The following is a 27,707-nucleotide window of genomic DNA, read 5'->3' on the forward strand; positions in this document are numbered from 1 at the left end:
TTAAAGGGCCAGAAGGTTGAGTACCACTGTAGGTGGTATGATATCATTATTAACTTTCTGAATTTGAAAATTGTATTATGGTTATGTGAGAGAGTGCAATTGTTCTTAAGAAAAATGTGCTAAAGTAATTAGGAATGATAGGTCATGATGTCTGTAACTTATTCTCAAATGGTTCTATAAAGTAATAATAACCACCACAACAGTCACAAGTTTTTGTAGAAACAGTAAAAGCAAAATTGACAAAATGTGAGGTTTGAAATTTTCAAAATAAAATCCAATAAATTCAGCACATCTATTTATATGTTAGTGATTTTGAATAAAGATGGAAGTGGGAGGGGCTCAGTATAACATTAATTAACCCGTTGATTGAATGTTTTACTAGTTAAGTAAAATGAGATTATCTTCTTTTTAACTTAATACAACCAAAGAGATTTTTGGCCAATGAATATTCTTTCAGTGTTTTTCTGTTTTGGAGTCACTTCTAACACTCTCTAATGCTTAAATTGGTAAAATAGGTGTTTTATGAAATACAATAAATAATTTGAGGTAATGGAAAGAATATTAGACTAGGATTGGGAGATTTGGATTGGAATCCAGGTTCTGCCATTCACTAGCCCTCTGAACTTTGAGTTAACTACCTCATTTGGAAAGAATCAGCTGCAAATGGATTTTCTAAGTGCCTCATTTGTAAATATATTAGTTGTTAAATTCAAGCCTGAATGATTGAATAAAGATCATTCCTGAAGATATTTAAAAATAGAAAACATTCTTACTTTGAGTATACTGTTTGTGGTCCTGGCTGATGTCCTCTACTTTGGTCACTGTTTCCCCCTTTTTTTTGTTACATCTTCTCTAAGTACTGCCACCCTTTCGAAGTGGTACCAAACAGTGAAATGGCTGAGAATAACAGGAAAACAAGGAAAACTCTGAAGAATGTTTGATACCTACTTCATTTATTTTTCTTTAGTAATGTATTCCTCATACTGAAGGCAGCCTCAGAAGTACTTACTGCTGAATGTCACTACGATGATTGTAGAGGAAGCTTCCTTTCTCCTTTGTGTTCCTTCAGTACAGTTATTGTATATATATTTTTTAAATTCAAGGAAACTCAGAACAGATTTCAAAATTTTCTACTTCCAAGTCTTGGAAATAATTAATGTGAAACCTTAATAAAAGGTCACAGCAAAAACAACAGTAGCAGAATAGCATATGGATTCAAGATGCTGCTTTAGAGCAGTAGTTCTTAAACCATTGGGGACAGGAGTGGAGGGAAAAGGTTGACAGGACTCCATACTTGTTTCTCTTCCAGAGTAGTTCTGTGTTTGTTTTACATGCTAGGTTTCCAAGTAGCTTTTAGGAGTAGCACTTGGACTTATTTAAAAGAAAAAAAAAGTCAATTAACAGAAGTACATTGAAAGGTTTCTATGAAACTTCATTTGTGTTAAAAAAAACAACAACTTAATTTAAATTATTATTTACTTAGCAAAATATTTTTGTTTATTAACAGAAGTAGATATGCAATATGCAGCAAAAGTGTATCGTGATGAACGACTTCGAAGGAAGGCAGATGCCTTGAGCATGGATAACTGCAAAGAACTGGAGCGGCTGACCAGTATTTATAAAGGAGGATGAACTGGAATTTTATTTATATCTTTTAGCATACTATTTATTTTTTCTGTGAGTTTAGTTTCATCATGAGAGCTAAAGAAAAAGATTTGTTGTTAAAAACTAAACTGAATAGTTGGTCCCTGAAATTTTGGACTGTTTATGACCTACTGACTCCTTTAAATAGTAATAAACTGAAAACTAAAATCAGTATTTTAGTTATGCTTCTGTAATTATTTTCACTTTAAAAGCTTTTATGACTAACAAAAATGTCTCAAGAAAGGATTATCACACCTGTAGCAGTTTTCAGTTTTAGTGATTCTCCATTTTCCCCTTGTTATGTAAATATTTATGAAATGATCATTTTGTGTACATATAAGTTATTGCCTTTTTATTTAAATTCTTTGTGTTTAGCTCCATGAGAAACTTCAGTTTAAATTGATGGAATAAATGTTCTGTGACAAAATTACATGTTACTTGTCAGATGTTGAATGTGTAGAGTTTAAACACTGAAACTCTTCCAAAAAGAAAAGGAAAAACAAAAGATGTTTAAATTAATTTTGTGTAAAATCTTGTAGCATTATTAGCTATTTTAATATTGCCATTATATTCCAAAATATATATTGAGATAAATGAACTGGTGTAGAGTATCAATTTGCTGTTTATTTAGTTTTATGAATTGCTAAGCCATGCATAGAAATGAAATGCTATACTGATAGATTTTAAAGAAAATATGAGGAAATGGCTATATAGATATTAAACAAAATGGGTCTTCAACAGTAAGTTGCATTTATGTCATTTGCAATTCCAATTATTAAAATACCCCCAAATGTTCATATATAGGGGAGGGCAAAAGTAGGTTTATGGTTTTAATATAAATAAATAATACATAGTTAATAATAACATAAGAATAAACTTTTGTGTACTCACAACTATAAACCTACTTTTGCCCACCCTTGTATATGTCTTTGAAAGCTGCTAAACTTTATGAAGAGAACCAACATGTTTCCTCCACCCTCATGGAAATTTGCAGTTTCTTCTTAGTGATAATTTAAGCAGAATCCAAAAGTAAAATGGATTCTTCTACAAATAAATAATAGGAAAAACTACTACTTTGCTTTGTGCCTTTTAACCTGATTGCCAACTCTTAAATACATAAGTAGATCACAGCACACTTATTTGATCAGGGCATGATCTGTTTGGCCACATGCAACAGTGAGCAGAAATATAGCAGCAGATAGAATAATGATTTATAGCAAGTTATCCTTATAAAATTCTGAGCTAAAATCTATTCACCATTGAGAATTCAATTAATCCATTAGGAATAAGCTCCTGGTAGTTAAATCCATAATATAAATTTGAGAAATCAGATGGAAATTGAAGTTTTATTGCCTATATTGGGTATGAAACTAGTTGATTTCTAATCTATGTTTAACATAGTAATAATTTTGCTTCATTCTCAGTTAATGGAACATGAACACATCTTTGGTAATTTTTGTGTGTGTGAGAGAATGCTAAAGATTTTTTTTCCCTGAATGTAGTCAATTTATAGTATCTGCTAAAACTTTTAAAATGACCATTCTTTAAAAAATGTTCTCTTGTATCCCCTTTCCAGATGAATCAATAGAAATACCTGATTGAATTAGTAGTTTAAACTAAACAATATATTGTCCTAGGAAAACTGGACAGCTTAACTTTCTTTTAGAAATGCCACCTTTAAAAAAAAACAGCAGTGCTTAAAAGAAATACAATTTCAAATATTTTCTTGAGCCTGTACAATGAATTTTTTTAAAAGGCCACAGCATTCTAATTAACTTTGAAAGTTCATATGCATCAGAAAACTTATGAAGATTTTCATCCATTTATTTTTCCTTTTTAAAAATATTTTATTGATTTTTTTTACAGAGAGGAAGGGAAAGAAATAGAGAGTTAGAAACAATCGATGAGAGAGAAACATCGATCAGCTGCCTCTTGCACAACCCCTACTGGGGATGTGCCAGCAACCAAGATACATGCCCTTGACCGGAATCGAACCTGGGACTCTTCAGTCTGCAGGCCAACGCTCTATCCATTGAGCCAAACCAGCTAGGCTATTTTTCCATTTTACTGGGATATTTACACGATTGTGGTAACAAGTCATACATGGCTTTTGGACAGTATTACATTTCAGTTTCTTTTCTACATTCTATTATATTTCATAAAATGTTCGGGGAAATGTGTTTGATAAAATTTTCGAACTGTGGGAAATGACTGAGTGCCTGACAGCATAAGCTACATATAAAATATGCAAATAAAGATTAAGTCCTTAATGTTACCTGTATCATGGTGTAAAGGCCCAGCCAAGTGTTAGAATTTTTGGTTAATTCTACAAAATAAGAAGATGTTAGCTATTTTAACACATTGTGGACGGATCATGAGAATTCTCGCTTCATATTACACAATGTTTTAAAAAGTATCATACTTTAAAAAGATGTTAGCTTGTAAGAACATGTAATAAATAACTTCAAAATGCAATGGGTATTTAATTTTAAAGCATGCCTTTAACATTTATGTAAAACATTTTTTGTACTCGTTCAATAGAAACTTATCTGGTCACTGGGTAAAGCTAGCAATAAAACTACTGGTCCGCAATGTGTTAAGATGTAAGATTTTCATATTTTTTGCTACTTTTAAAAATCCAACATTTTGTCATCTTAGTTTTACCTACATGAGCCTTGCAATTTAATTTGAAAACTTGTACTGTTCATTTTAATCATTCCCTAATAGCCCTCTTTAAGTATTGCTTTACTAGCTTTTCTTACTGGTATTTTAGAAGTTTGGCAGCAAGTATATTTATTAATGATTTACATTTTTATCCTTCTTTACAACACACACATAAACATTATCCTTGTGAGGATGTGGGGGAAAGTAAATAATACCTTTTCTATTTTTTTTATTTTATTCCTTAGTTCTCAATTAGACAGGTGCTAGACATTTGTATGTTTCAGAATTTATTTTAATGAAATGATAATTCTCAACAATGAGAAATTTCAAAGTATAATCCATCTAATAAATGAAAACAATAATTTTAGAAACAGATTGCATTTGAATGCTTAAATAAGTAGTTGTTTCATAGTCATTACATGCTTACTTATGATTTATAAAGATTTGGTAGAGAAAAGGTCCTTAAGGCATATATATGCCAAGGCATTAAGCCAGTCTGCCTTTGTATCAGCTCAGGTGTTCACAGGAACAGGAATATAAAATTCCAGCCCTTTACTTTAATTGCACTTTTATGCTTAAGTTTTCTTCCTGTTAACCCCCTCAGTTACACTAGTATGTAAAGTAGTTACCAAGAAATATGATTAACATCTTGATTTCCTTTGTTGGTCTCCATTATTTTCAAGTGCAGCTGTTATTTAATACACTTGACATGTTAATATTACCTAATAATGGATTCCTACATATTCATTAAAAGCAAATTTCCCACTTTTGTTAAGGCAGTGAAATATTTTTTTGATGTTGGCCTGAGGACCAAATTAGCCATTTTTTCCAGTTCGGTAAGTATTAAGTCAGAGGACTAAGTGGTTCAAAAGGGAAATTAGTGCGTTTATTTAGCTTCCCCATATGAAGCTTGGGTTTACTACTACCCATATAACTGTCTTTATACTAAGTGAAGCAAACTAAAATGGCATTCATAATCTTTTTTCTTATCAGAATAGAAAAACTTCCAAAAATGAACAATGAACCAGAATTTTAATCTTTCCTAAATAGCTAAAAAGGCTTGTCTTTTGGCCACAATGGATTACTGCCTAGTTAAAATCCATAAATTTTTCTATAAACCAGTGAAGAGGAGTCATCTGATAATAACTTCCCAAAATCTTTTAATTGTATTTTTTAATTACAAAGAAAAAGTGGGTAGAAGAGGATCTTCAAGGAATTCTTGCATATTTCTTTAATAATCTGGGAGGCAATACAGTCCTAGAATTCAGGTTTCCTTTTTGGTTTTATTACTATTTAAATAGGTACTTTCATATAAATGGAAACATTTTCCCTCAAACATCAGTTCAAAACATACTCCTTATATTAAGGATTATGTAACCACATTTTTTTGTAAGTTCCCTGTAACTTTTTCCTGTGGTACGTGATTATTTTATTATCTGCTGGTTTGGGGGCCAATAGATTTGTGAATAGTCTGTGGATGTGTCCATGTATAGTTGTATATATTTTCCAGATAATACCTCAAATGTGTGATTATTTTATACCACACTATGTTTGCACAGAGCAGAGCTTCCATTAGCCGTGGATATTCTTTGAAAGCAGTTCACAGAATTTCATTGGTAGGAATTCTTTCATTGGTGTAATATTTTTCATATTTTCAAGTTTCCTATTGTAAGGCCCATACTTCAAATACAATTGTGTCTTCTATATCTAGCAATCTGGAAATATGTAGGTGGTAAGAAGTGTTTCTTGGAATGTCTTAGTTTAGTATGTTATTGAAAATTGGGATTACTGGTTGTCAAGCTGTCTAGTAACTGCATAACAGATGACGCCTGGCATGAATATGAACAAGTCTCCCTCACTTCAGCACAGGAATCGGGACTTTCCCATCTGAGAGTTGCCATTTAAAAGCACTTCTAAAATGATAGGCATTTTCCAGTGACATTGGAGTATTTTAAGCACCAATTTCAAAATGAATTGTTTTAGTTGGATAACTATGCCAATGAGAATAAACTCACACATAAATGATATTTTATAATTTATTTGTATTAAGAAATGCTTCTTACCTATTTTTGTGTTGTTTTTTGGATTGCTACATAAGACTTTCCATTTAAGTTTAAGTCGTGTCTTTAAAAGCTGCAGGTAATTTTCAAGGTGTGGTAGGATTTTAATGGAAGCCTTGTATTAGTTAAATGAAGTGAAACTGGTAAAGGAAATCTTTGTCTATAGTGCACTCAAGATTATAAAATTAGATTTAAATTAAATGTCTGATTTGTAAAATATTTAATGTTATATCAGACTTAAATTTTTTGTGAGAACTCTGTTAAAAAATGAATTTTAATGAATGTTCTGAATGATTTGATTTTTTTCTTTCAGTCTCTGAAGTTTATCTCAGTATATGAATAAAAAGGTCTGTTCTCACTCTACAGCATTTGTTTTATCATGTTTTATATTCTTAATATGCCCTTTCTTTCAACCATTCAGTAAATGAATGAATGCCTAGTATCCCCAGGGAGGGAGCTTAGTGCTGGGAATTAATCACTGAACAGGACAAAAATCCTTATGAGGTCTATATCTAACAAGGAAGATAAATGTCAAGTAAATGACTATGATGAAAGCCACAGAAAAATTACAAGGTACAATGAGAGCATATATCTAGAAGACTTAACCTACTTTGGGAGGACCAGGAAAGATTTCTCTGACAAAGTGAGTTGAAGCTGAAACCTAAAAGATGAGAGCAGCAGTAAGGTGAACCCTAGAGAAATGTTTCAGGCAGAGTGTGGTAAGTTGCTAAAGTCATAGGAACTTCACAGCAATGAAAACAAACTTACGGTTATGGCATAAGGAAGCCAGGGTAAGTTAGACAATTAAGATAGGAGTCAGATTCCATAGGACCATATATAAACCATAATGGTGATAACTGGACTTTAAGGAGAAAACCTTTGTGATTTTTAAGGAAGGACTTACATTATGAGATCTGAGTTTTTAAAATATCATTTTAGTTGCTGTGTGAAGACTGGAGGGCAAAAGTGAATGTAGGAAGGATAGGAAATTGTCAAAGGAGAGGTGATCATGGCTTGGATCAGAGTAGGAATATAAATAAATTATTTTGAGATATAAACAAGGCAGAACCAAAAGAATAATCAAATTGAATTTGGGATAAATGGAGGCAGCAATTAAAAACTTCAAAAATTTGGCTATAAAAGTAGAGAAAAAGGGTGGTAGCTGGAAATGTGGTTTTATAAGGCCTTTTTTTCTTTTATTACATATGACCTTAATATTTATTACATAGGAAAACTAATTGATTTTTTATTTTGATATAAAGGGCCAAGTAGAAAGTGAAAATGAATTCACTCTCAGGATAAGAGAAAAACATAGAACCCCAAGGCAGGCTTGAATGCCATCATTTAAGTTAGGAGATTAGAGTAGGCGAGGGCATAAAATAATGAAGCTGTGTCATAGATGCTAAGGGTTTAGATAAGGGAAAGGAAATGATTTTCAATCAGGTCATTTGCTATGGAACTGCTAAATTCACTTATAATAATGAAAGTCATTACAAGGTACATTATATGGTACATTGTAACATATGTACCATTTCATCTTCTCAGGAATAATAGAGAATAAATATCCAATTCTTTGCATCATGTCTTGGGCTAGAGTTAATTCTTTTTGTACTCTTACTAGGGGTTGGAACTAAAGACCAGTCATAAACAAGTTCCCCTTGACTTCATTTTCCTTCTATCTACTGTAGGTTTTTGTAAAATGTGCAAACAAGCAAGGCTCCAAATAAAAAATAGCATTCCTTACAGGCACAGCCTTCTAATTCAAGAGCCTGTGAAAGAAGGTTGCCCAATGTCTGCATATTGAGGTGCATAGATAGATAACTGTGAGAACTCCATAAAGACCATGGCTCCTCAATTCACTCTAAAGGTCATGAGTTCAGAGCAGTGGGTGGTGTTAAGTCCGCACCAACAGGAGGCAGGCAAAGAGATCCTGTTAAGAGTTTAAGAAATTTTATTACATTCTCTCACAGTGGGCTGAGACCAGTATATCCGTGTCAGCAAGCAAGGGTAGGGAGGGTGGGATATCTGTGTCTTGTGAAGGTCCCCAGGAACCAGATGCAGGTGCAGGAAGTCAGGTCTAAAGCCGATTTTCTCAGCCGGTCAGCTTTCTCTGTGACACCTGAAATAAGAATAATAGGAAAACCGCAGAGAGCAGGAGATCCAAGTGGGGTATAATGGAAAAGAACTGAGTGCAGGGGAATGATTCAGAATATGCCTAGCATTCTAACCTTTTATTTTCCTTCTATGAGCTGGGGCTGACGAGGGAGGTTGATCTCATTCTTCTGTAGCTTCTTCCTGCTCAGGTGGGGCGTAGAGCTGTCCCTACCTAGTTAGGGACTGAGGGAGGGGATGAGATCTAGTGTAGGGCTGGAGAAGCATTATTTCCCCTATGGATCTTAGTGATAGCTTGGATGCAGTTTTGGAGGAAGGAAGAAATGGCTCTTAGGATGCATGAGCCAAAGATCAGTGCCAGAAAGAACATTAAGAGGGACCCAACTAAAGGTAGAAGCCAAGAGGTCCAATTTAGATTCTGTGGCCAGGTGCCCCAGGATTCTGAAAGCTGTCAGAGTTTTGTGGCCCTATCATCTAGTTTGTCCTTCCTGGTCCCAGAGTAAGCAGTGAGAACCTTAAAGGACTGGTTATTAGGGGCAATGTCTATCTCAGGGGTGACAGACTAGGGTACAGGTCCCAGTCCAGTTGGCTGGGAGACAGAGGTAGGTATTGGTACCACACAGTAACAAGATCCCTTGATTTTTTAAGCAGAAGGTTTTTTCAATGGTGAAGAGGTGAGTGAGCTTGTTGTTTTCATTTTCCCAAACAGAAAGAGTTCCAGCTAAGGTTGCCCCCGTAAGGAGCTGAAAAGAGCCTTCAGGATTGACCTGTGTAGCCCCTGTGGTGGTATTCTCAAAAAATATATATTTTCTGTCAGTGTCTACCCAAAATTTGGAGTGTGTGAGGCCATGGGAGGGGATTTGGCGGCAGTTAGAACGTAATTGTGATTTGCAATCCTGCCAGGGGAAGTAGTTAATGCAGGAAAGAGGTCGACCTGAACAGAACTGGGAAGTGTCAGTTGTTGGGAAGGTTGCTGAGATGGTAGGCCAGGCTGAGAATTGAACAGGCTTTGAGAAGTAGGCTGTTTGGGTAACTATATAACTTGCCCAACGCTTGAAAGAGGGCTGAATTTCAAGAGTAAAGTGGCATAGGCGTTGATCAAGATACCCTAAATCCTTTCCTGCAGGGTGTGTCCTGTTGATGCAGAGAGGGGCCTGAGGTACTATGACGGTGTTGGTTGTTACTGGTCTTAAGATGGGGACTTTGTTGGAGGAGTGCTCAGTTATGTTGTTTAAGTATGACTGGAGTAACTGTACGGCCCTGCCTGTGAGTGTTCCTTTAGTCATTTCTGTGATTTTGAAGTTATACATTTCATCGAGGTGCATGAGTTGGAATGGGAGTCCTCCATGTACCTTGTAGTGGAAGGATAGACTGGAGTTGGCCCATGTATGTAGGGAGGCTGGGATTGCCGTGTAGCTAGCTGAAAAGAGGGGAAAACAGGTTATGACGAGGAGGTGATGTGTTAGGTCTAGGGTTCTAGAGAGAGAGTGAGGACTTAGAAGATTTTTTAGAGGTATGGGGTAAATCTGTGTACAGAATAAGAAGAGAAGCATTAGGGAGATCACTGTACAACCCTAAGTGTTAAGCGTAGTTCCAACCAGGTGACATAAGGTAATAGTACATCAGAAGATCAAGAATGATAAGGATGACCCACAGGAAGACCAGGCACTAGAAGAGGGGAGATCTTATAGTATCTTGGTCAATCATGGGGCCAGGTTTAACGAGGTTGTAATCTGTTCCCAGGAATAGTCAAGAAAATCCTCTGGGAGGAACATGTCCCACAGGAAAGACAAGAGGTACGATTCCGTGGGGGTGGGGAGTGGATGCTGAGAGGGAGAGGAACAGCTGCTATGAGGTGCAAAGAGTGAGGCGGGGACCAGTATAGTCAGAGCACTGAGGGGCAATGGGGAGAGCCTGGCTTATAGGGGATTAGGTAAAGGTCCGGGACTCACAGTTCCTTGGGAATTTTTATGAACTTGAGGCGAGCTGGTCCGAGGCTGACACTCCAATACAAATGGACTGGTGGAGCCTGGGGTGCAGGGGCTCACTTCAACCTGGAGGAGTGGAGTGAGGAAGGACAGCCCTGTAACTTGGCCGCCTTCGTGTGGTCAGAAGTACCTGGTGTGGGCCGGTCTACCTGGGCTTTAGCGTCCCCCGGTTGTTGGATGCTGGAAGCATGTCCAGTCTCCCGGTTCCAGTGGAGGATCAAGGGGGGAGTGAGTGGCAGGCGTAGAAGCACTGTGTTGGCAAGTTGCCCAAGGAGGTGACCAGTGAGGTCGAGGGTGGAGAGAGAATCCCCACAAAGGGCTAGAGGTGGTGGGGACGTGTCCAAGTAGGAAGGGTCTGCAGTGCAGACGCTGAAAAGGGCTGGAGGCTGGGCTGTCTGGAACCAGTGAGATGGGGCTCAGCAAGAAGGCTGAGGGGGTGGAGGAAGGGGTGGAGTCCAGAGACAGAGGGGCAGTGGGAGGAGGGCTGGGGCGGTCAGAGGGGAAGGGAGGGCCTGAGGGGCCGGACAGGCGGGGAAGGACTGACCAGAAGCCTCAGGGTTGGGTGGAAAGGGCCAGGGCTGGTGGAAGGGGGCTTTGAGTGCAGGAGGAGGATCTGGTGGGTGGAGTAAGTATGACAAGAGAGAAGGTCGATTACAGAGAGTCAAGAACTGGAAAACTTTACCAAAAACCCTTCATTTCAGTTACACTTACTGTCTTAAATCTATGAGATTTTTAAAAATATATATATTTCATTGATTTTTTACAGAGAGGAAGGGAGAGGGATAGAGAGTTAGAAATACCAATGAGAGAAACATCCATCAGCTGCCTCCTGCACACTCCCTACTGGGGATGTGCCCGCAGACAAGGTACAGGCCCTTGACCGGAATCGAACCTGGGACCCTTGAGTCCGCAGGCCGACGCTCTATCCACTGAGCCAAACCGGTCAGGGCTCTATGAGATTTTAAAGCCAATGATTACCTAAGCCATTTTCCTGATACATTCTGTAACAGGGGTAACATGACCCTGACAACTTCAAGGAGGCTGGAATAAAGGTGGGGGGTCAGGCCCGGGCCCGGAAGTGAACCCCAGCCCCGCGCCCGCTGGCGTTCCTGGGGCAAAGCCAGCAAAGCAGGTCAAGTGCCTCTTACCGGAAACTGGAGCGGCCGGTGTGGTCGGGAGGAGCCCGCAGCCGGGGGTGGGGGTCACTACGGGCTGCTGTGCATCCTGGGTTCCAGCACCAAACTGTGGGGTCCCCGCCGGCAAGGAGCCAGGCCGAGGCCTCGTGAGAGTTTAGGAAGTTTTATTGCATTCTCGCGCAGTTGGCTGGGCCCAGTGCGGCCGTGTCGGCAGCAACGGGGGGGGGGGGGGGGGGGGGGGCGGTTGAGCCGAGGCGGGTGCCGGCGGCTGCGGGGCGCCGGGTCTAGAGCTGCTTTTCTCAGCCGTCCCGCTGCCTCCTGCGGCGCCTGCAATGAGAGTAACAGGGAAACCGCAGGGAGGGCGGGAGCCCCACGCGGGGCACAGGGGGCCGGGACTGAGCGCAGGGGGAAGGTTCCGGTAACGGGAAAGCCAAGAGTAGGACATCATGGGGCTTCTAATAACCGCAACCTGGTGCTTGCTGTGCACACCTTCACATTTCTCCAACGGAAGAAAAGGTTTTATGATACCGCTTCCCGAAAACCGAATGGAAACCACACACTCTCTGCGCACCAAAAAAAAAAAAAAAAAAAGTTTCTTCGCTAGACTTACAGTGGCGAAACACGCAGCGACCCGGTTCAAACTTGAACCGCGGGTATCCCAGCGGCCACGCGGCCTGGAGTTTGCGCAGGCGCGGGAGGCTGCTGCCCGCGGAGGGCCGTGGTATGGGGCGGGGCACGACGCCAGCCCGCGCGCACGGTGTCCGTTGCCCCTCCCCGGAAATGCCGCGTCTCCGGGCGTTGGAGGCGTAGGGAGTGCTTCCTGGAGCACAGAGCGGGGTCACAAGTCATGTGACGACGGCTTGCGGAGGAACCTGTCTTGGAAGCTTGTCCCTGAGGCGGTGGACAGCCACGAACCTTGCTGCGCAGAGAGCCGGGTAACTGGGCCCCTTTGCCGGATGGTCAGGCCTGGGCCCGCGGGTGGCGCGGGCGCTGAGCTTGAAGAGGAGTGGACGCCCCTTCCCCTTCGCTGGGGACTTCGATCCAGGGGCCTGGGGAGGTGGGGTGGGAGGTGGAACTCTGGCTCCCTTCGGTGTCCGCCAGCTCTGGAGGCGCAGGTTCTTGCCGCTTGCTAGGGTCGCGGTGGGGCGCGAGGGAATCTTGACGGGAGAGTCACCAGGAGTTTCTTTTTCAGGCGTGGATCTGGAACCCGCGGGAGAAAAGGGTGCATCATGGCGGATGTGAGTTACCCCCCAGCACAGGAGGAGGGAGAGGGTGGAGAGTTTGGAGGAGACTCCTGGGCGGGGAGAGGTAGCGCTTCCCCAGAAATTTGTTTCGTTTGGCCCCGCTCCCCCGTAATTATGTTCTGTAGGCTCTGCAGTGAGCGGCTAATAAGAATGGGTTTGCCGGGGTCCTGAGTGGGTCTTGGAATGGGGGTGGAGGACACCAGGGCGCCTGTTCGTACTCCCCAAATCCCGCGGGCATAAGAGGCTCTGAACATTGCCATTTGCGTTTCTAAATTGTGGTTTGCTGCTCGGAATCCTTTTTTTTCAGCAGTAGTCATGGTGTCTTTCTAAGTTCCTTGTAGCGATTTTAGTTGATTTCCAACTGACATCTCTTTAGCTCAGTAACACAAGGCAAATGCTAAGCTTTTAGGTAGCTTGTGCTAGTTACTAGAAACAGCAGGGCATTAATACCCACACTCATGGTGATGCTTTACCTCCTGTTACTTTGCTTACATACATGCTGAGTGTTCTAAATATTAACATATATTCATTTCTTATAACTTTTGCGCGGTAGGCACTGTCACCCCTGTGATGATAAGGCACAGAAAGGTCAGGTAACTGGCCTCAGGTTACACAGCTAGTACTTGTGGAGTCAAGGTGCCAGCTCGGGCAGTTTAGCTCCAGAGTCCATGCTCTTACCATTACACTAAATAGTCATTCAGCATTAATATGAATCTGATTTCTTTTCAGATTGCAAGATTATGTGTTTCAATATTAAGCAACATTTACTGCCCTTATCTCTCCATTTTTGGGTGTCTTCCATTATATTTTTGAGACCTTATTAGTCAGGCATAATCAAATCACTTTCTATTGAGCATCTGTCTTGCAAAGGTTTCTGTCATGAGGGCTGAGGGTGAAATAATGAAGATTGAGGTATAATTCCTCTCCTTCAGAGTTTTACAACTTAAAATACTATGCAAGGGATCATAGATATGCATACATTACTGTGTGAAAATTTCGAGTGATTACCTCTGGTTTGTGTCTATCAGGATAGCCTGATTGTAGTATTCGGTGGTTGATACTAGCTCTAAATGATGAGTGGCAACTTTTTAAAAAGTAAGAGAGGGAGAATATTACTACCAGAATGAATAATCTCAGCAGACTTAGGGAGAGGTATGTATGGAAGAGCTGTGAATAGTCCAGTTTAGCTGGGGCTAAGGATATGTATGAGGGAGTGGTAGGAAGCAGGGCTGTAAACTTAGTCATAGGCCATGTTGTAGAGCAGCGGTTCTCAACCTGCAGGTCGCGACCCCTTTGGGGGTCACCTAAGACCATCGGAAAACAGATGTATAATTACATATGGTTTTTGTGATTAATCACTATGCTTTAATTATGTTCAATTTGTAACAATGAAAATACATCCTGCATATCAGATATTTACATTACGATTCATAACAGTAGCAAAATTACAGTTATAAAGTAGCAACAAAAATAATTTTATGGTTGGGGGTCACCACAACATGAGGAACTGTATTAAAGAGTCGCGGCATTAGGAAGGTTGAGAACCACTGTTGTAGAGTCTCAAATGTCTAAAGAATCGTCTTCTATGATAATAAAAGCGTAATATGCTAATTAGACCAGACTTCCTTCCTTCCGGACAAAGCCACAGTGGCTGGTGGGGGCGGAGGCAGAGGTGGCCACCGCAGGAGTTTCGTGCATTTGGCCTCCAGTTTGTACATAATTCAATGTACGGTTGAGAGCCTTTCAAACATTGGTTCTGAACCTGGCTGCACAGGGAATCATCTGGGGAGCACCTCCAACCCCGGCATCAGAGTGTGTGTGTGTGTGTGTGTGTGTGTGTGTGTGTATGTGTGTATTAATGCTCCTCTTATGTTATCCATAGCAAAGGTTGAAAATCACTGCAATTATGGCTTTAGAGAAGGAGGAAATATGACTCTTGGCACTGTGTAGACTGCATGGGATAGAAACATCAGATGGGTATACCAATTGGGAGGTTAGTGCAAGTCACAAATAGTAAAATGAAAGTAAACCGTATGTCCATTGAAAAGGAGAAGAAATCGGTTTAAAAACATTGGACTTCACAGGTGATTTAAAAGTGACAAATGTGAGGTTAGGGCAGGGGTGGGCAAACTTTTTGACTCGAGGGCCACAATGGGTTCTTAAACTGGACCGGAGGGCCGGAACAAAAGCATGGATGGAGTGTTTGTGTGAACTAATATAAATTCAAAGTAAACATCATTACATAAAAGGGTATGGTCTTTTTTTTTTTTTTTTTAGTTTTATTCATTTCAAACGGGCCGGATCTGGCCCGCGGGCCGTAGTTTGTCCACGGCTGGGTTAGGGTTAACTATTACTCATAGTTTCAAACCTGAATAATGGGGTTGGTAGTGCCATTAGTGGGAACAAAATGATTGAGAAATTTGGATTTTAGATGACACCGTGATATAAGCTGAGATTTTCTTGTGTCTGTTTAAAATGAGAGGAAAGGTAAACTGGTGGTGATAACGTGAAATAAAATGAACATTAAGGTTTGGGGAATTGTAGGGTTTAGAGGTTCAAAACAACAGGTATCGTATTTATCTTTGTAGAGCTCTTAATTGATACCTGCTTATCAATGAAGTTCTCCAGATGAGAGAGTGTAATGAGACGAAGTAAAGTTTTTTATTTCGTTTGTCGTAATTATGTCACATGCTAAACACTTGACATTATATTTAGTCATGTGAGGAAATTAAATTTCAGAGAAATAAATGAATTTACCCAGGATTGTTAAAGTGATGTGTATATATGGAAAGATATTCATAATATATTCTCAACACAACAATAGCACCAGGATTTGAAATAATACGAAAGTATGACCTAATTTTACAGCTAATATATATTTGTGTTTCCCATTTCCAGATATGCTAATCACTTTACATGCATCTTCTCAATAAACTTTAAAAACAGTCTTAAGACCTAGGTTCTGCTATTGTCCCTACTCAACAAATAGTGAAACTGAGGCTTAGAGAAAAAGGTTAACTTGCTTCAAGTCACACAACCAGTAAGTATCAAAATCAGAAAGGGAAAGAAAACACAAACAAGAAAGGTTAGGAATGATGACTCAAGGTCCCTGAAATGTGAATAGGACAGGATCTAGAGAATTAGTGCAAGGCGTGTTTTTACATGATTTGTTAATGTTCTCTTTCAGGACCTAAAGCGATTCCTGTATAAAAAGTTACCAAGGTAAAAAATTATTAATTTGTCATTAAATAAGTTCTGCATAACGGTTAATTTTATGTAGCATTTTGTTTCTTGCTATTTTAGACTAAATACTGTGTGTATATAATGCTATTGTTTAGCACTTTACCTAACATAGTCCTAGGTAGCATGAATAATAGCCTTCGAATTTGCAGATAAATAACATGGGGCCTAGAGAGGTTACAAGAGTACATTTATTTCTCTGTAAAAAAAACTTACCAGGAGTAGTTTGAACAGTGTTTGCTACTTCTTTCCATGTACCTTAAGATACATGAAAGCTATATGCTTAAGATAAGGAACAGGCAGCTTTTCTGTGCCATGGCAAATTGGCACGCTCCTAAGTCTGAGTCAGCTTTCAGTGTGTTGTCCAGTGTTGTGAAATATCTCCTCGAGTTCTTTAATAGGAAGCTTGTTTGCCAGTGTCATTTCCTCTGTCATTTCCATTATCCTTTTCATCACAACCACTTTCTCATTTATGTCACTAAGTCCACCTTCACTAAGTTCTCTGGCTGTACATTTTGTGCAGAACAATGATAATGTCAACCTCTCAGTCAGCTATTTTTTTTCTAACTCCATTTAATTTCTATTCAAATTTCACTTCCAGTATTACCACTTTTCGTTTCTTTGCTATATTTTGCCTTAATTGGCCTCATTTCAGTTATTTTTTTAATATCACTGGACAATGAGATAACACTGCATGTTTTGTTCTCTGCATAAATCAAACAGATGCTTACTAATCAATCACCAACACTCTGAAAAAAGTCATGTGACTACTTATTGATCACAATGTGTGTCTGTTATATCAGTTATTTACATGGTAATGTGTGAACTAAGGAGATAGTGAAGTTAGTACTCTATATAATTATTCAGTTAATATATCATACTTACTGAAATTTGACCCATGCTGTTGAGGGGGAATGGTGTTATTTAATCTGGCAATTAAAATGTTTCTAAATTGGAACTTTGCAAAAATGAGGGCTTTCTGTATTTGTATTTGCCTTCTTAGAAGTTTAGCATATTGAAAGGATGCCAAAATTGGTGGTGGGTGGTGGAATATCACACTGACAAAATACAGGAATGGAGGCATAGCTGATATTTGTAAAAACATAATGAAAATCTTTTCATAATGGAAAGAAAATGATTAGTACAAAGTGGTGTTTTTTTCATCATGACTGAGGCTAGTTTAATTCATATTCGTGACCATTTTTTCTTGATGGTAGGCATATTGCAACCCAAGAGCCGAAAGAATGGAGAAATAATATTACTGAACATTTATAAAGAAAAATAGAATACTGATTTGTTGCTAGATGTATGTAAGTTAAGGGTTTGGACACAGGCAGCCTAGCTTCAGAGCTGTGGGTCCATGCTCTTAATTGTACTGCTATGCCTCTCAAGCAAGTCAGTTTTGTTCTGTTTTTTTAATTCTCTGTTAAATATAGTTCTTGTATTTGTATTTTTAAGTCTAGTTGTGACTCAAGCAGTCTCAGGCTTAAATAGTCACAACTTTGTGTTTTAAAATAACTAAATGTTTCATTACTATATTAATAGAACTAAGTATGATATCTTTGATTACTAATGTAACATTTGCTTTTGGGGGGAGGGGGGATAAAAATGTTTTTGTGCTGGTGTTGCTCAGTCACAAGTCGATTCCCTGTCAGGGTACATGCCCAGGTTTCAGGCTGGATCCCCTGTAGGGGGTGTATGCAGGAGGCAGTGATTCTCTCTCATCAGTGATGTTTCTATCTCTCCCTTTCCCTTCTTTTCTGAAATCAATAAAAACATGTTAAAAAATGTTTTAGTAAGTGTAAGGTTTAGATTTTTACAGAATATTTCATACAGTTTATTTCTTCTGAAAGTATAGCGTACCTATCAATGCATTATATATTTTTTCAATTATTAGTAAAAATCTATTCCGGTTATTCTTTGTTGACTGTGTGTAGAATGGGAAACACCTTTTATATTTGTGACCTGATTTCTTTAAAGTGGTTACTTTAAGTATGTGAGTAATTTTTCTACTTTTTTGGACAGTTATCTCTGTGAATTTGAAATTAAAAAGGAGATCTTTTTCATTTCTACCTCTTTTGGTGCTTTAGTTGGCATTTAAGTTAATTACTATGAAAAGAAAAAAGGTACCTATGGTGACACAGATTTTTAAAACATTTTTGTAGTACTCTTTACCTGTTTTTTTAATTTGCTTATTTTTTGAGTAGGCAATACATTCATAAAATTCAATATTCAAAAGTTAATTGAAGGGCATAGAATGAGAAGTTTCCCATCACTGTCCTTCAGCCACATAGTTCCCCTCTCATAGGCACCCATTGTTACCTGCAGGCAAACATGTATATAAACATACATATTTGCATGTATACACAGAGGTCTCAGGCTGCTATCATACAAAGTACCAGAGACTGGATATTTCTTTTTATTTTTATTGATTTCAGAGAGGGAGGGATAAAAAGATCAATGATGAGTCAGAATCATAGATCGGCTGCCTCCTGCACACTCCTTTCTGGGGATTGAGCCAGCAATCGGGCATGTGCCCTAACTGGGAATGGAACCATGACCTCCTGGTTATAGATCAACATTCCGCCATCTGAGCCACACTGAACAGGCTGGATATTTCTTATATGTAAAATGATCAAAATTTATTTCTCCTAGTTCTAGAGGCTGGAAGTCCCAAGATCAGGGCACCAGCATGCCTGGGTTCTGGTGAAGGCCCTCTTCTTGGTTGCAGATTGCAGACTTCTCATATTCTCAGACAGGGAAGGAGAACTAGCTAGCTTTCTAGCAGCCTCTTATAAGGGCCCTAAGTACATTCATGAGGGCTCCACCCTCATGGCCCAATGACCTCCCAAAAGCCCCACTTCCAAATACCACTACATTGGGATTAGGGTTTCAACATACGAATTTGGAGAGTGACAAACATTTAATCTATTGTAATATACACATACAAATGCCTACATCGTGTTGTTATATAAGTTGCTTCTTGTACACACTATTCAAAACCATGTGCCTTTTCACTTAACATCTGTAAGTTTGAGATCAGTCCTTCCCAGTACATGAAGAGCTGCTGCTTTGTTTGCAGAGTATTCCATTGCATTTATGTGTCATAACTTACTTAACTTGTTCTTTTTGATGGTTAGTTAGGTTACCAGTCTTTTTCTATTTCAAGAGATGGTGCCGTTGGTAACTGCACAAAGTGGTGTGTGGGTGTCTCAAGTATCTGTAATATCTAGTTTTTAACTTAAAAGAATATATTGTTTTATGTATTAATCACATAGGTTATGTTTCAATCAATAGATACTTTTAGGATTTAATGATAATAGAAAATACTAGTAAATATACACAATTTTTACATCTTTCTTATTTTTAGTGTGAGGCAGATAAATGGCTTTGTTTGTAACATTTCCTCAAATTGTAATAACACTTCTCTGACAAACATTTTTTGACAGGATTTAAAAGCATAATTTCAGTAATATGAGTATAAGTTAATGTGAATATTATTCATTGCTTAGTTAAAATATAAAGGTTAACACAATAAGGAATGATAGTTCTAGGTTATATAGTAGGAACACTGAGCATATTTGTGAGTTGCAACCTACATATGATATAGTTACAAGGCTCTAGGTTTTACATAAATATTGAAAGTTTGAGAATGTTTCCTCATTATAATTTTTGACACTATTCTTTTATGCTCTAGCAATTCTTACTAATAATTTAATACTTAAACTGTAGTGATAAATTGTATCATTATCAGGGTACACAGATGATATCCCGATATTAATAATAATTACTATTTTAATGTAAACTTATGTACCAACCTCTACATGTATTATTTTATTGAATTTTGCAATAGCCAAAAAGTACACTTATTCCCATTTTCAGATTGTTAACTGAGGCTTAGAGAGTTTTATAACTAGCCCATGGTAGCATAAATAGTAAGCAGGAGAGCCTGGGTGCAACTCACCTTTTTAATTTCAGAGGTATAGTCTTGACCATTCTGCTTACTGCTCCTTATATAGACACTAGAGGCCCGGTGCATGAAGTTTGTGCACTCAGGGGGGTGGGGTCCCTTAGCTCGGCCTGCGCCCTCTCGCAGTCCAGGAGCCCTCAGGGGATGTGCGACTGATGGCTTCTGGCAGTGGACATCCTTAGCGCTGCCACAGAGGTGGGAGAGGCTTCTGCCACTGCTGCTGCGCTCGCCAGCCCTGAGCCTGGCTTCTGGCTGAGTGGCACTCCCCCTATGGGAGGGCACTGACCACCAGTGAGGAGCTCCTGTGTTGAGCGTCTGCCCCCTGGTGGTCAGTGAGCGTCATAGCAACCTGTCGTTCCTCAGTTCAGTCGATTTGCATATTAGCCTTTTATTATATAGGATGGCTGAAAGGATTGCTGCATAACCTACATTCTTCCCATCCAATTTCTTCAGCTTTGGATGATCTTTGTGCCCGTCTCTTAGTCAGTGCCTTAACACCTAAGCTGAGCTTTCACTTCCTCAGGGAAGCTTTCCTTGACCCACCTTGGCCCTCTCTCCCCTCTCCCCTGCGTTATAGGCTCTCATATCCCCACATATCACTTAATTGGCACTTGCCACAATTGTAGCTTTATATTTGTTAGTGCGAGATTATTTGATGGATAGTTACTCTCCTTTTAGATTGTAAGTTTTGTGAAGACAGTGACTTTATTTTTGCTTAGCACGGTATTATAAATATTCAGTGCCACAAATATTGGGCACTGTTATTAGAATGAATGAAAGAAAAAGTCTGTCTTTGCCATTGTATCCACTGCTAATAACCTGTCATACTTCAGTAAACCACAGAATAATTAGCAATTTTAATGGAAAATCAACTATGTTTTAGCTCTTCATCAATAAACTATAAATTGTAAAGATATATTGTCAGTGATACACATTCATTCAATTTCTGGAAGAGTTTTATTAAACAGGAGTTTATGCTGTCAAGAATTGAGTTTCCATGGTTTTTCAGAAATACACATGAAAATTATCATTATGACTTTGAGGGACACATTTTCAGAAAGTGAAATGTTATATATTTTTCCTTTCTAGTGTTGAAGGGCTTCATGCTATTGTTGTGTCAGACAGAGACGGGGTGCCTGTTATTAAAGGTAAAACTGAGAACTTAACATGCCAGTGTTGTGTTTGCTTTAGAATAAAGATGTACTTACATCTGAGTAGTACAGAAGCAAGCATATGAAACCCATTTCAGAAAATTTAGGAGAAGGTCTTTGGGGGGAAATGTTTGCTTTTGTATGTTGAAGGCTGTGTTGAAACTTAAACTTATTACATATTAAAAGTATCATGTTGCCATTCAGAGTTTAAGCATGGATTTAATCACAGGCCCAGTTTCCCATTAATGACATATTATGGTATAATATAAACTAAGCATGCCAAACTTGCGGCCCACAACGAATATTTTTGCAGCCCTGCCAATATAATGGTATGTAAGAAAGGTTTTAATAAAAATTTTGTAACTTAATTTTTACAATATCCTGTTATCCATAATTATTAATAACGAACTGCAACGTTCACTAATGACTGATTACTATAATCGTGTTGCATTCATTTCCCTTACATGCCTAAGGACAGGTGCACCCTTTCTCTCCACTAATACTGGCAGTGAATATTTTAGCAGCCGATTGTCACGTCATTGGTCTTGGACTGACTTGTTTGGTGTACGCAACAGGAAATATTTTGCTTTCAGAGAACAAGGAAAATAGGTTTATTTGCATTACACTTATTAATTTGTGCAGTTATTCAGTATCTGATAAGTTAATGTTCAAGAAAAAATATTAATTTTTATTAAAATGTTCTTTTATTTTATGTTAACGATTACTCATTTACTTCAGCCCTTTGTATTCAGCATGTCTCTATCAAAATAAACCTACGTTTCTATGAAAATTGAAGTTTTTGTTTTTTTGCGGCCCACATAAACTTAAACCTTGTTTATTTGGTCTGTGTTAGCCTTTGAGTTTGACGTGCTTGATATAAACCATTAGTAAATCTAAGTGATGAGGCTGGGCGTGTAGGCAGCTAGATATATTATACATAAAGACTCCTCTACCCCCCTAGCCCCATATATATTTTTATCAGTAGTTTTAGGATAAACATCAATATATTTGAATCAACATACTATTGGTTGTTTTTGTTTAATCTTTCTTGATTCTGTACTTTTTTCCTGGAAGTAAGATTAAAAAAAAAAAAACCTTTTATGTTTTACAAAACTTTTAGTTAACCAGAATCTAACAAGAGTTTTTTACCTAAAGAAGAGCTTGCTAACCTAAAGAACTTTTTACCTAATTTAAGCTTTTTTTTTTTATTGTATATGATGTCACAGTCAGTATATATTAAGAACATTTTACTACTCTCTCTGGTATCATCAATGGATGTGTATAGTTACACTAGGACATTGTAATAGTGTTACCAAAGAAAGAGTAAATAATGCTCTACACATTTTATTGCCAATTTATTTTCTACCTGGGTTTATCATACATGTCAGGTAATTTTAGACTTGAGTTAAAGGAAGTTTAGAAACAATTTATTTTGTTTTATAAATAAAGATTGTCAAGTGCAAAGAGTACATTGTTATTCCTAAGTTGCAATGTGAGTCAGTGACAAATAATATTGGAACCCATCATTTCCTGATGTGTGGTCCAGTGTGCTTTCTAACTTACCATAAAACATTGGTGGCTATGGGCAAGTCACTTGTCTTTTCTTAGTTCTGTAATGAAGGCTTTAAACAAAATAATGTCAGATTTGCCAGCTCTAATGTTCTTTCTGGGGTTCTCTATGTTAAAACCTTATGCTTGCACAACTAACTCCATGACTTAATGAGTGAAGGAAAAAGTTGGCCAGCTGCAGAATTATTAATACCGATAAGCAATACTACTATAGGTTTTATGAGAGCAAAGTTTTCTGAAGCTTTTTTATCAATTCTAGCTTGGCCGTCAGTTAACGAGAATATTCAGTTTATTAAATGTACTGATTGCTCTGTCTGGGTACTTCAGTTGTTTAGAACGGCTTCCCGATACACCAACATTGTGGATTTGATCTACAGCCAGGTCACATATAAGAAGCAACCAATGAATGCATAAATAAGTGGAACAACAGATTGCTGTACCTCTCTCTCTCCCCCTCCTTCCAAAATCAGTCACTCAATAAAATATTTAAATGTACTGATTAATCTGTGTTTTAAGGCAGGTAGATATTAAAGAAATATAAACATTTAATATTCTTTTTAAACATAAAAAAATATTGTGAGAATCATCATTTTTTCCCTTAGTTTTGATCGCTCACTCAACATCTCAGCAGTTTTTCACACCTGAATTGATGAGACCCAGTTAGTGATATGATTTTAAATATTGGAAACAGAACTCTTGTGCTTGGTATTTTTACAGATCTATGTCTTAAAAAGGTGCTGCAAATCTTTCTACCATGTCCACTGCGTAATTTTTACTCGAATCATTTGTATTTCCAGTGGCCAATGATAATGCTCCAGAGCATGCTTTGAGACCTGGTTTCTTATCTACTTTTGCCCTTGCAACAGACCAAGGGAGCAAACTTGGACTTTCAAAAAATAAAAGTATCATCTGTTACTATAATACCTACCAGGTAAGTTCATAACTATCGAATGGCTTGCTGATTTCAACTATTATTATGTTTTCTATATAAAATAGCTTGTGCTATCATTGTAAATTTGAGTTTTGAAAGGGGTGGAATTTTAAGATCTTAGGCTTCAAATTTGACACCAGGAATTAATTACTGTGGAAAGTAATTAAAAAGATGTAATAATAAAGTAATGTTATCCTGGAAAGGGTAAGCCAGGTCACTCTTACCTCCAGTAGATGGTGCCCTTAGCTTAACAGTTGTGATATCTCAAATGACACTTGTGTTGTTGGTGACAGATAAAAATTTCTCTTGAAAGTCAAATGATAAGTTATTTAAATTAGTTATTTTAGCTAATTCTTTCATTTGGTTTGGGATATATGTAAAATATACAATTATATATAGGGTGTCCCAAGAAACGTATACATACACTTTGAAAAATTATAAAGGCAGTGTTTATTAAAATACATTTTATTTTCAAAATTGAACTATCAGCTGTTAAAATATATATACATATTTTGTGGGCACACCCTGTATAAAAGTAAGTGGAAGTTATTAATTGTGGGAAAGAAATTAGTTGCTACATACTTCTTGATCTCCAGCTACATTTTTGTTAGAATAAATTAATCACTTGTCTATTTGAGTGGTGCTTACCAAAGTATGACTTATGTACTACTGATAATGCACAATTAACATCTTTTTATTTTAAAAGTTGTATATTCTGATGTATATTGGTAAAAAAAATAACCCATCTGGCCTTTAACTTGACTGATAAGGGTTAGATTGAAGCTAAGTTAAAGATAGTTGATTTAAAGTTAATTTAAATTTGTTTAAATTATAGTAGTACATAGGTGGCAGAAAAATCATAAAGATACAGCTACTTGAATGAGAAATACTTTCTTTAGCCATTTAATTATTAAATTTTTATTGAGCTCTTACTATGTAATTGATACTCTGCTGGTCTTTAGAGATTAAAAAAATGAAGACACAGTCCCACCTTAAAAACTTTCTAGGCTAAATGGTGTTGTCTCTAAGAGTTACTCAGTGACTCCGTTTCATGGAAATATTTATTTTCATCGCTTTCATATTTCATGAGGTAATACCATGATACTGGACTGTTACCTTACACATTGACCATTTAAAGGTTTTTTGAAAGATTAAGATAGTTCATTGAATTATACTGCCTTTTCACAATACAACATAATATGTAGATCTTCTTTTCTTTTTAGGTGGTTCAGTTTAATCGTTTACCTTTGGTGGTGAGTTTCATAGCCAGCAGCAATGCCAATACAGGTGTGTTTTAATTACCTTAAATGCAGCTTTAAAATATATAAAGATATATATATATATATATATATATATACACACATATACACACACACACACATATATATACATAAATACATACACACACACACACACACATACGTTGATTTCAGAGAGGAAGGGAGAGGGAGAGAAATACAGAAATATCAAATGATGAGAGAATCATTGATCGGCTGCCTCCTGTTAAATGCAGCTTTTAATTCTTTATGATACCCTATCTGAATAGTCTAATATGATAGGATTAGTAGATTTAGGGTAAAAAGAAATCTGAATTTGGGGGCAAGGTCTTTGCTCTCCAAAAAAATAAATTATCTCTTTTCCATATCTGTATAATGGAGCTAATATCTGCTTGTGTGGGTAAGTTATCCTTTAAGATAAAAAAGAAAATTAAATGTTATCTTGACCACTTGAGTGCTATGTCTTGCTCACATTAAAAGAGCTTTAGAAAACAAAAAGAGTAGAGAACCAAAAAATAAAATGGTCACGGATGAGTTAAATTCCATATAGACCATTCTATTAGAATTTTTAAATCCTGGACGATAGTGAGCAAGATGACGGAGGATTGTGAATAGGTGAACATAATCACATTCTTCCTGAGGTTGAGGAATTGAGAACAAACACTAGAAAGCTGTATTTCCCATGGAGGAGAGCAAGACCCCATTATATCCAGTAGCCTTCACTGAGCATTTATGTGTAAAGTGACAGTATTTAATTGAATTATATTTTTTTTACTCCCTTTGGATAAAGTGGTGTTTTATTTTTAGGGTCTGTCTCCTTCAGATTTGACCACTATTTAGAATTTTTAGAGCAAGTTCTATTTCTATCTATGTCACTGAAGCCAGTCCTTAGATTCCTGGTATTTAAAAAGAGGGGTTTAGATTTGATGATCTATTAGTTCTCTTCCATTTCTAATGTATTGAAGCTGTAAAATATATATGTGAAAACACTTTGTAAATTATTCAGGGGTGGGCAAAAGTAGGTTTATAGTTGTAATACAAATAAATAATACAAGAATTAATAATACTAGAATGAACTCTTTATTTCATGTACTCACAACTGTAAACCTACTTTTGCTCACCCCTGTATAGGATAGTGGTATCTATTTTAAGTATATTAAACAGTAATTGTGATAAATCACCGTCACATACTAACTCATTGGTTGTTATAAATTATGATGTTGTACAGAATTATATTTTAGTACTTAGAACATTTTCTTGAGAATCCCAGATGCTTTTAATATTCTGTGAGAAAGAGGACGATTCATATTTATCTATAATAATAAAAGCGTAATATGCTAATTAGACCGGACGTCCTTCTGGACGAAGCCAGGGCTGCGAGGGCTGAGGCAGTCGCCGCAGCCAGCAGGGTCAGAGGTAGAGGAGGTACCTCGGCTGCTGCAGCGGTGGGAACCAAGGCAGAGGCCCCTGGCCTCCGCTGCAGCGGGGGCCGAGGCCGCCAGCCACCGCCACAGTGGGGTCTGAGCCCCTTGCACGAATTTTGTGCATTGGGCCTCTAGTTAAACATAAAATAAGCAGTGTCTACAATATGTAGCCTTTCACGCTGGGAAATTAAGGAGAAGCTAGACATGCTAATTTTTAGACTAGGTTGTCTTCCAGATTCATCATTGAACTTTCTTTTAAACATGGAAGAAAGTTCATAATGAATATCAATTTTTTGGTTACTTTACTTAGAATTAGAATATTTTGCTTTAGTTATGGGGAATAAACTATCTCATTTACTTTTTAGTAATAATTTCAGTCAAAGGGAATTTAAGTCAAAGACTTTTTTCATGAACATTTTTTCTAAGGTTCTAATTTTCTTAATCTCTTTGTTTTAGGACTAATTGTCAGCTTAGAAAAGGAACTTGCTCCATTATTTGAAGAATTGAGACAAGTTGTAGAAGTTTCTTAACCTGACAGTGGTTTTGATGTCTACCTTATCTTCATTATAATAGACAAGATATCAATCTAGCAATCTTGAGACCACAACATACTTGTATCCAGGTACCCAAAAAAGGGTCCCTTTTTTACCTTATACTAAAAATTTATGGACAGATTGTTATCTTTTCTTGTATAGATCTTATTTACTGAGATCTGAGGATACCACAGAAATGGTTCTCTCTATCACAGCTCCCGTGGAGTTAGTCCAGTCCCCAAATCTGCATGAGATTCTATTGGGTGGGTCGGAATCAAAATGGTCCTTTGATCCACTTGAGCCATGAAGTGCTCCCCCTTGTACATTCTGCCAGGCCTGCAGATTGAAGCAGATCTATTTTATTGTGAATAATAATGAGGACATATTTTTTTCATATTGTTTTATTTCTTTGCATTAAGTGTGGGGACATAAAATGGCTTAGTAAAAGTAATAAAATGAGTACAATCACTAACTTTCCTGTGTATATATTCTTTTGCAATATAGATGAATATTACTAATTGATTTGATTCTTCTCAGAGGGTGCTGCTGTATAATAAAAATGATAGCTAATGGTTTTCCACCCACTCTGCTTCCTATATAACCATTCAGTGTTTTAATGTTTGTGCATTGTTCGTAAAATTTAGATATGATTCATTATTGAGCTCTGTCCCCAATATTGGTACATATGTAAACATGATACTACAGCCATTTTTTTCAATACATGAATATAAATAAAATAGTATTTTTAAAAGTATAGTTTGAGC

The 27,707-nt window shown here is 37.6% G+C and overlaps 2 protein-coding genes and 1 long non-coding RNA gene across 4 annotated transcripts in view; 2 read left to right on the top strand and 1 right to left on the bottom strand.

The window, feature by feature from the left end:
- DNAJB14 (DnaJ heat shock protein family (Hsp40) member B14) overlaps nucleotides 1-6,731 on the top strand; it is a 48,853-nt gene extending 42,122 nt beyond the window's left edge. Inside the window, exon 8 of the mRNA XM_070392146.1 lies at nucleotides 1,508-6,731. Coding sequence (XP_070248247.1) covers nucleotides 1,508-1,632 — 125 coding nt within the window. The 3' untranslated portion in view covers nucleotides 1,633-6,731. The remainder of the gene's footprint in view (nucleotides 1-1,507) is intronic.
- Nucleotides 6,732-8,317: 1,586 nt separating this feature from the next.
- Nucleotides 8,318-11,839, bottom strand: LOC139006508 (uncharacterized). 2 transcript variants are annotated; one of them, XR_011470751.1, is made up of 4 exons: nucleotides 11,617-11,839; nucleotides 10,433-10,534; nucleotides 8,597-9,900; nucleotides 8,318-8,487 (listed from the first exon to the last, which is right to left on the bottom strand). It is a non-coding gene; the product is annotated as an uncharacterized lncRNA (long non-coding RNA). The 2 variants fall into 2 exon arrangements; XR_011470750.1 differs by having other exon boundaries at nucleotides 8,318-9,900.
- Nucleotides 11,840-12,439: 600 nt separating this feature from the next.
- LAMTOR3 (late endosomal/lysosomal adaptor, MAPK and MTOR activator 3) lies at nucleotides 12,440-27,656 on the top strand. The gene is made up of 7 exons (XM_070392156.1): nucleotides 12,440-12,539; nucleotides 12,797-12,842; nucleotides 16,036-16,070; nucleotides 21,148-21,206; nucleotides 23,576-23,709; nucleotides 24,933-24,996; nucleotides 26,867-27,656. Exons 2-7 carry the CDS (start codon nucleotides 12,834-12,836, stop codon nucleotides 26,938-26,940), a joined length of 375 nt encoding a protein of 124 aa, XP_070248257.1. The 5' UTR covers nucleotides 12,440-12,539; nucleotides 12,797-12,833; the 3' UTR covers nucleotides 26,941-27,656.
- Nucleotides 27,657-27,707: the final 51 nt, after the last annotated feature.

The sequence above is a fragment of the Myotis yumanensis genome, unplaced genomic scaffold, assembly GCF_028538775.1.
Source record: "Myotis yumanensis isolate MYYU_CA2020_CCGP unplaced genomic scaffold, mMyoYum1.0.hap1 SCAF_1, whole genome shotgun sequence".
Lineage (NCBI taxonomy): Eukaryota > Metazoa > Chordata > Mammalia > Chiroptera > Vespertilionidae > Myotis > Myotis yumanensis.

Bases quoted from the DNA above. Each gene is read 5' to 3' on its own strand.
- LAMTOR3 (XM_070392156.1), top strand. The intron at 16,071-21,147 runs GTAAAAAATTAT...TTTCCTTTCTAG, and splicing joins CTGTATAAAAAGTTACCAAG to TGTTGAAGGGCTTCATGCTA. The intron at 21,207-23,575 runs GTAAAACTGAGA...TTGTATTTCCAG, and splicing joins CGGGGTGCCTGTTATTAAAG to TGGCCAATGATAATGCTCCA.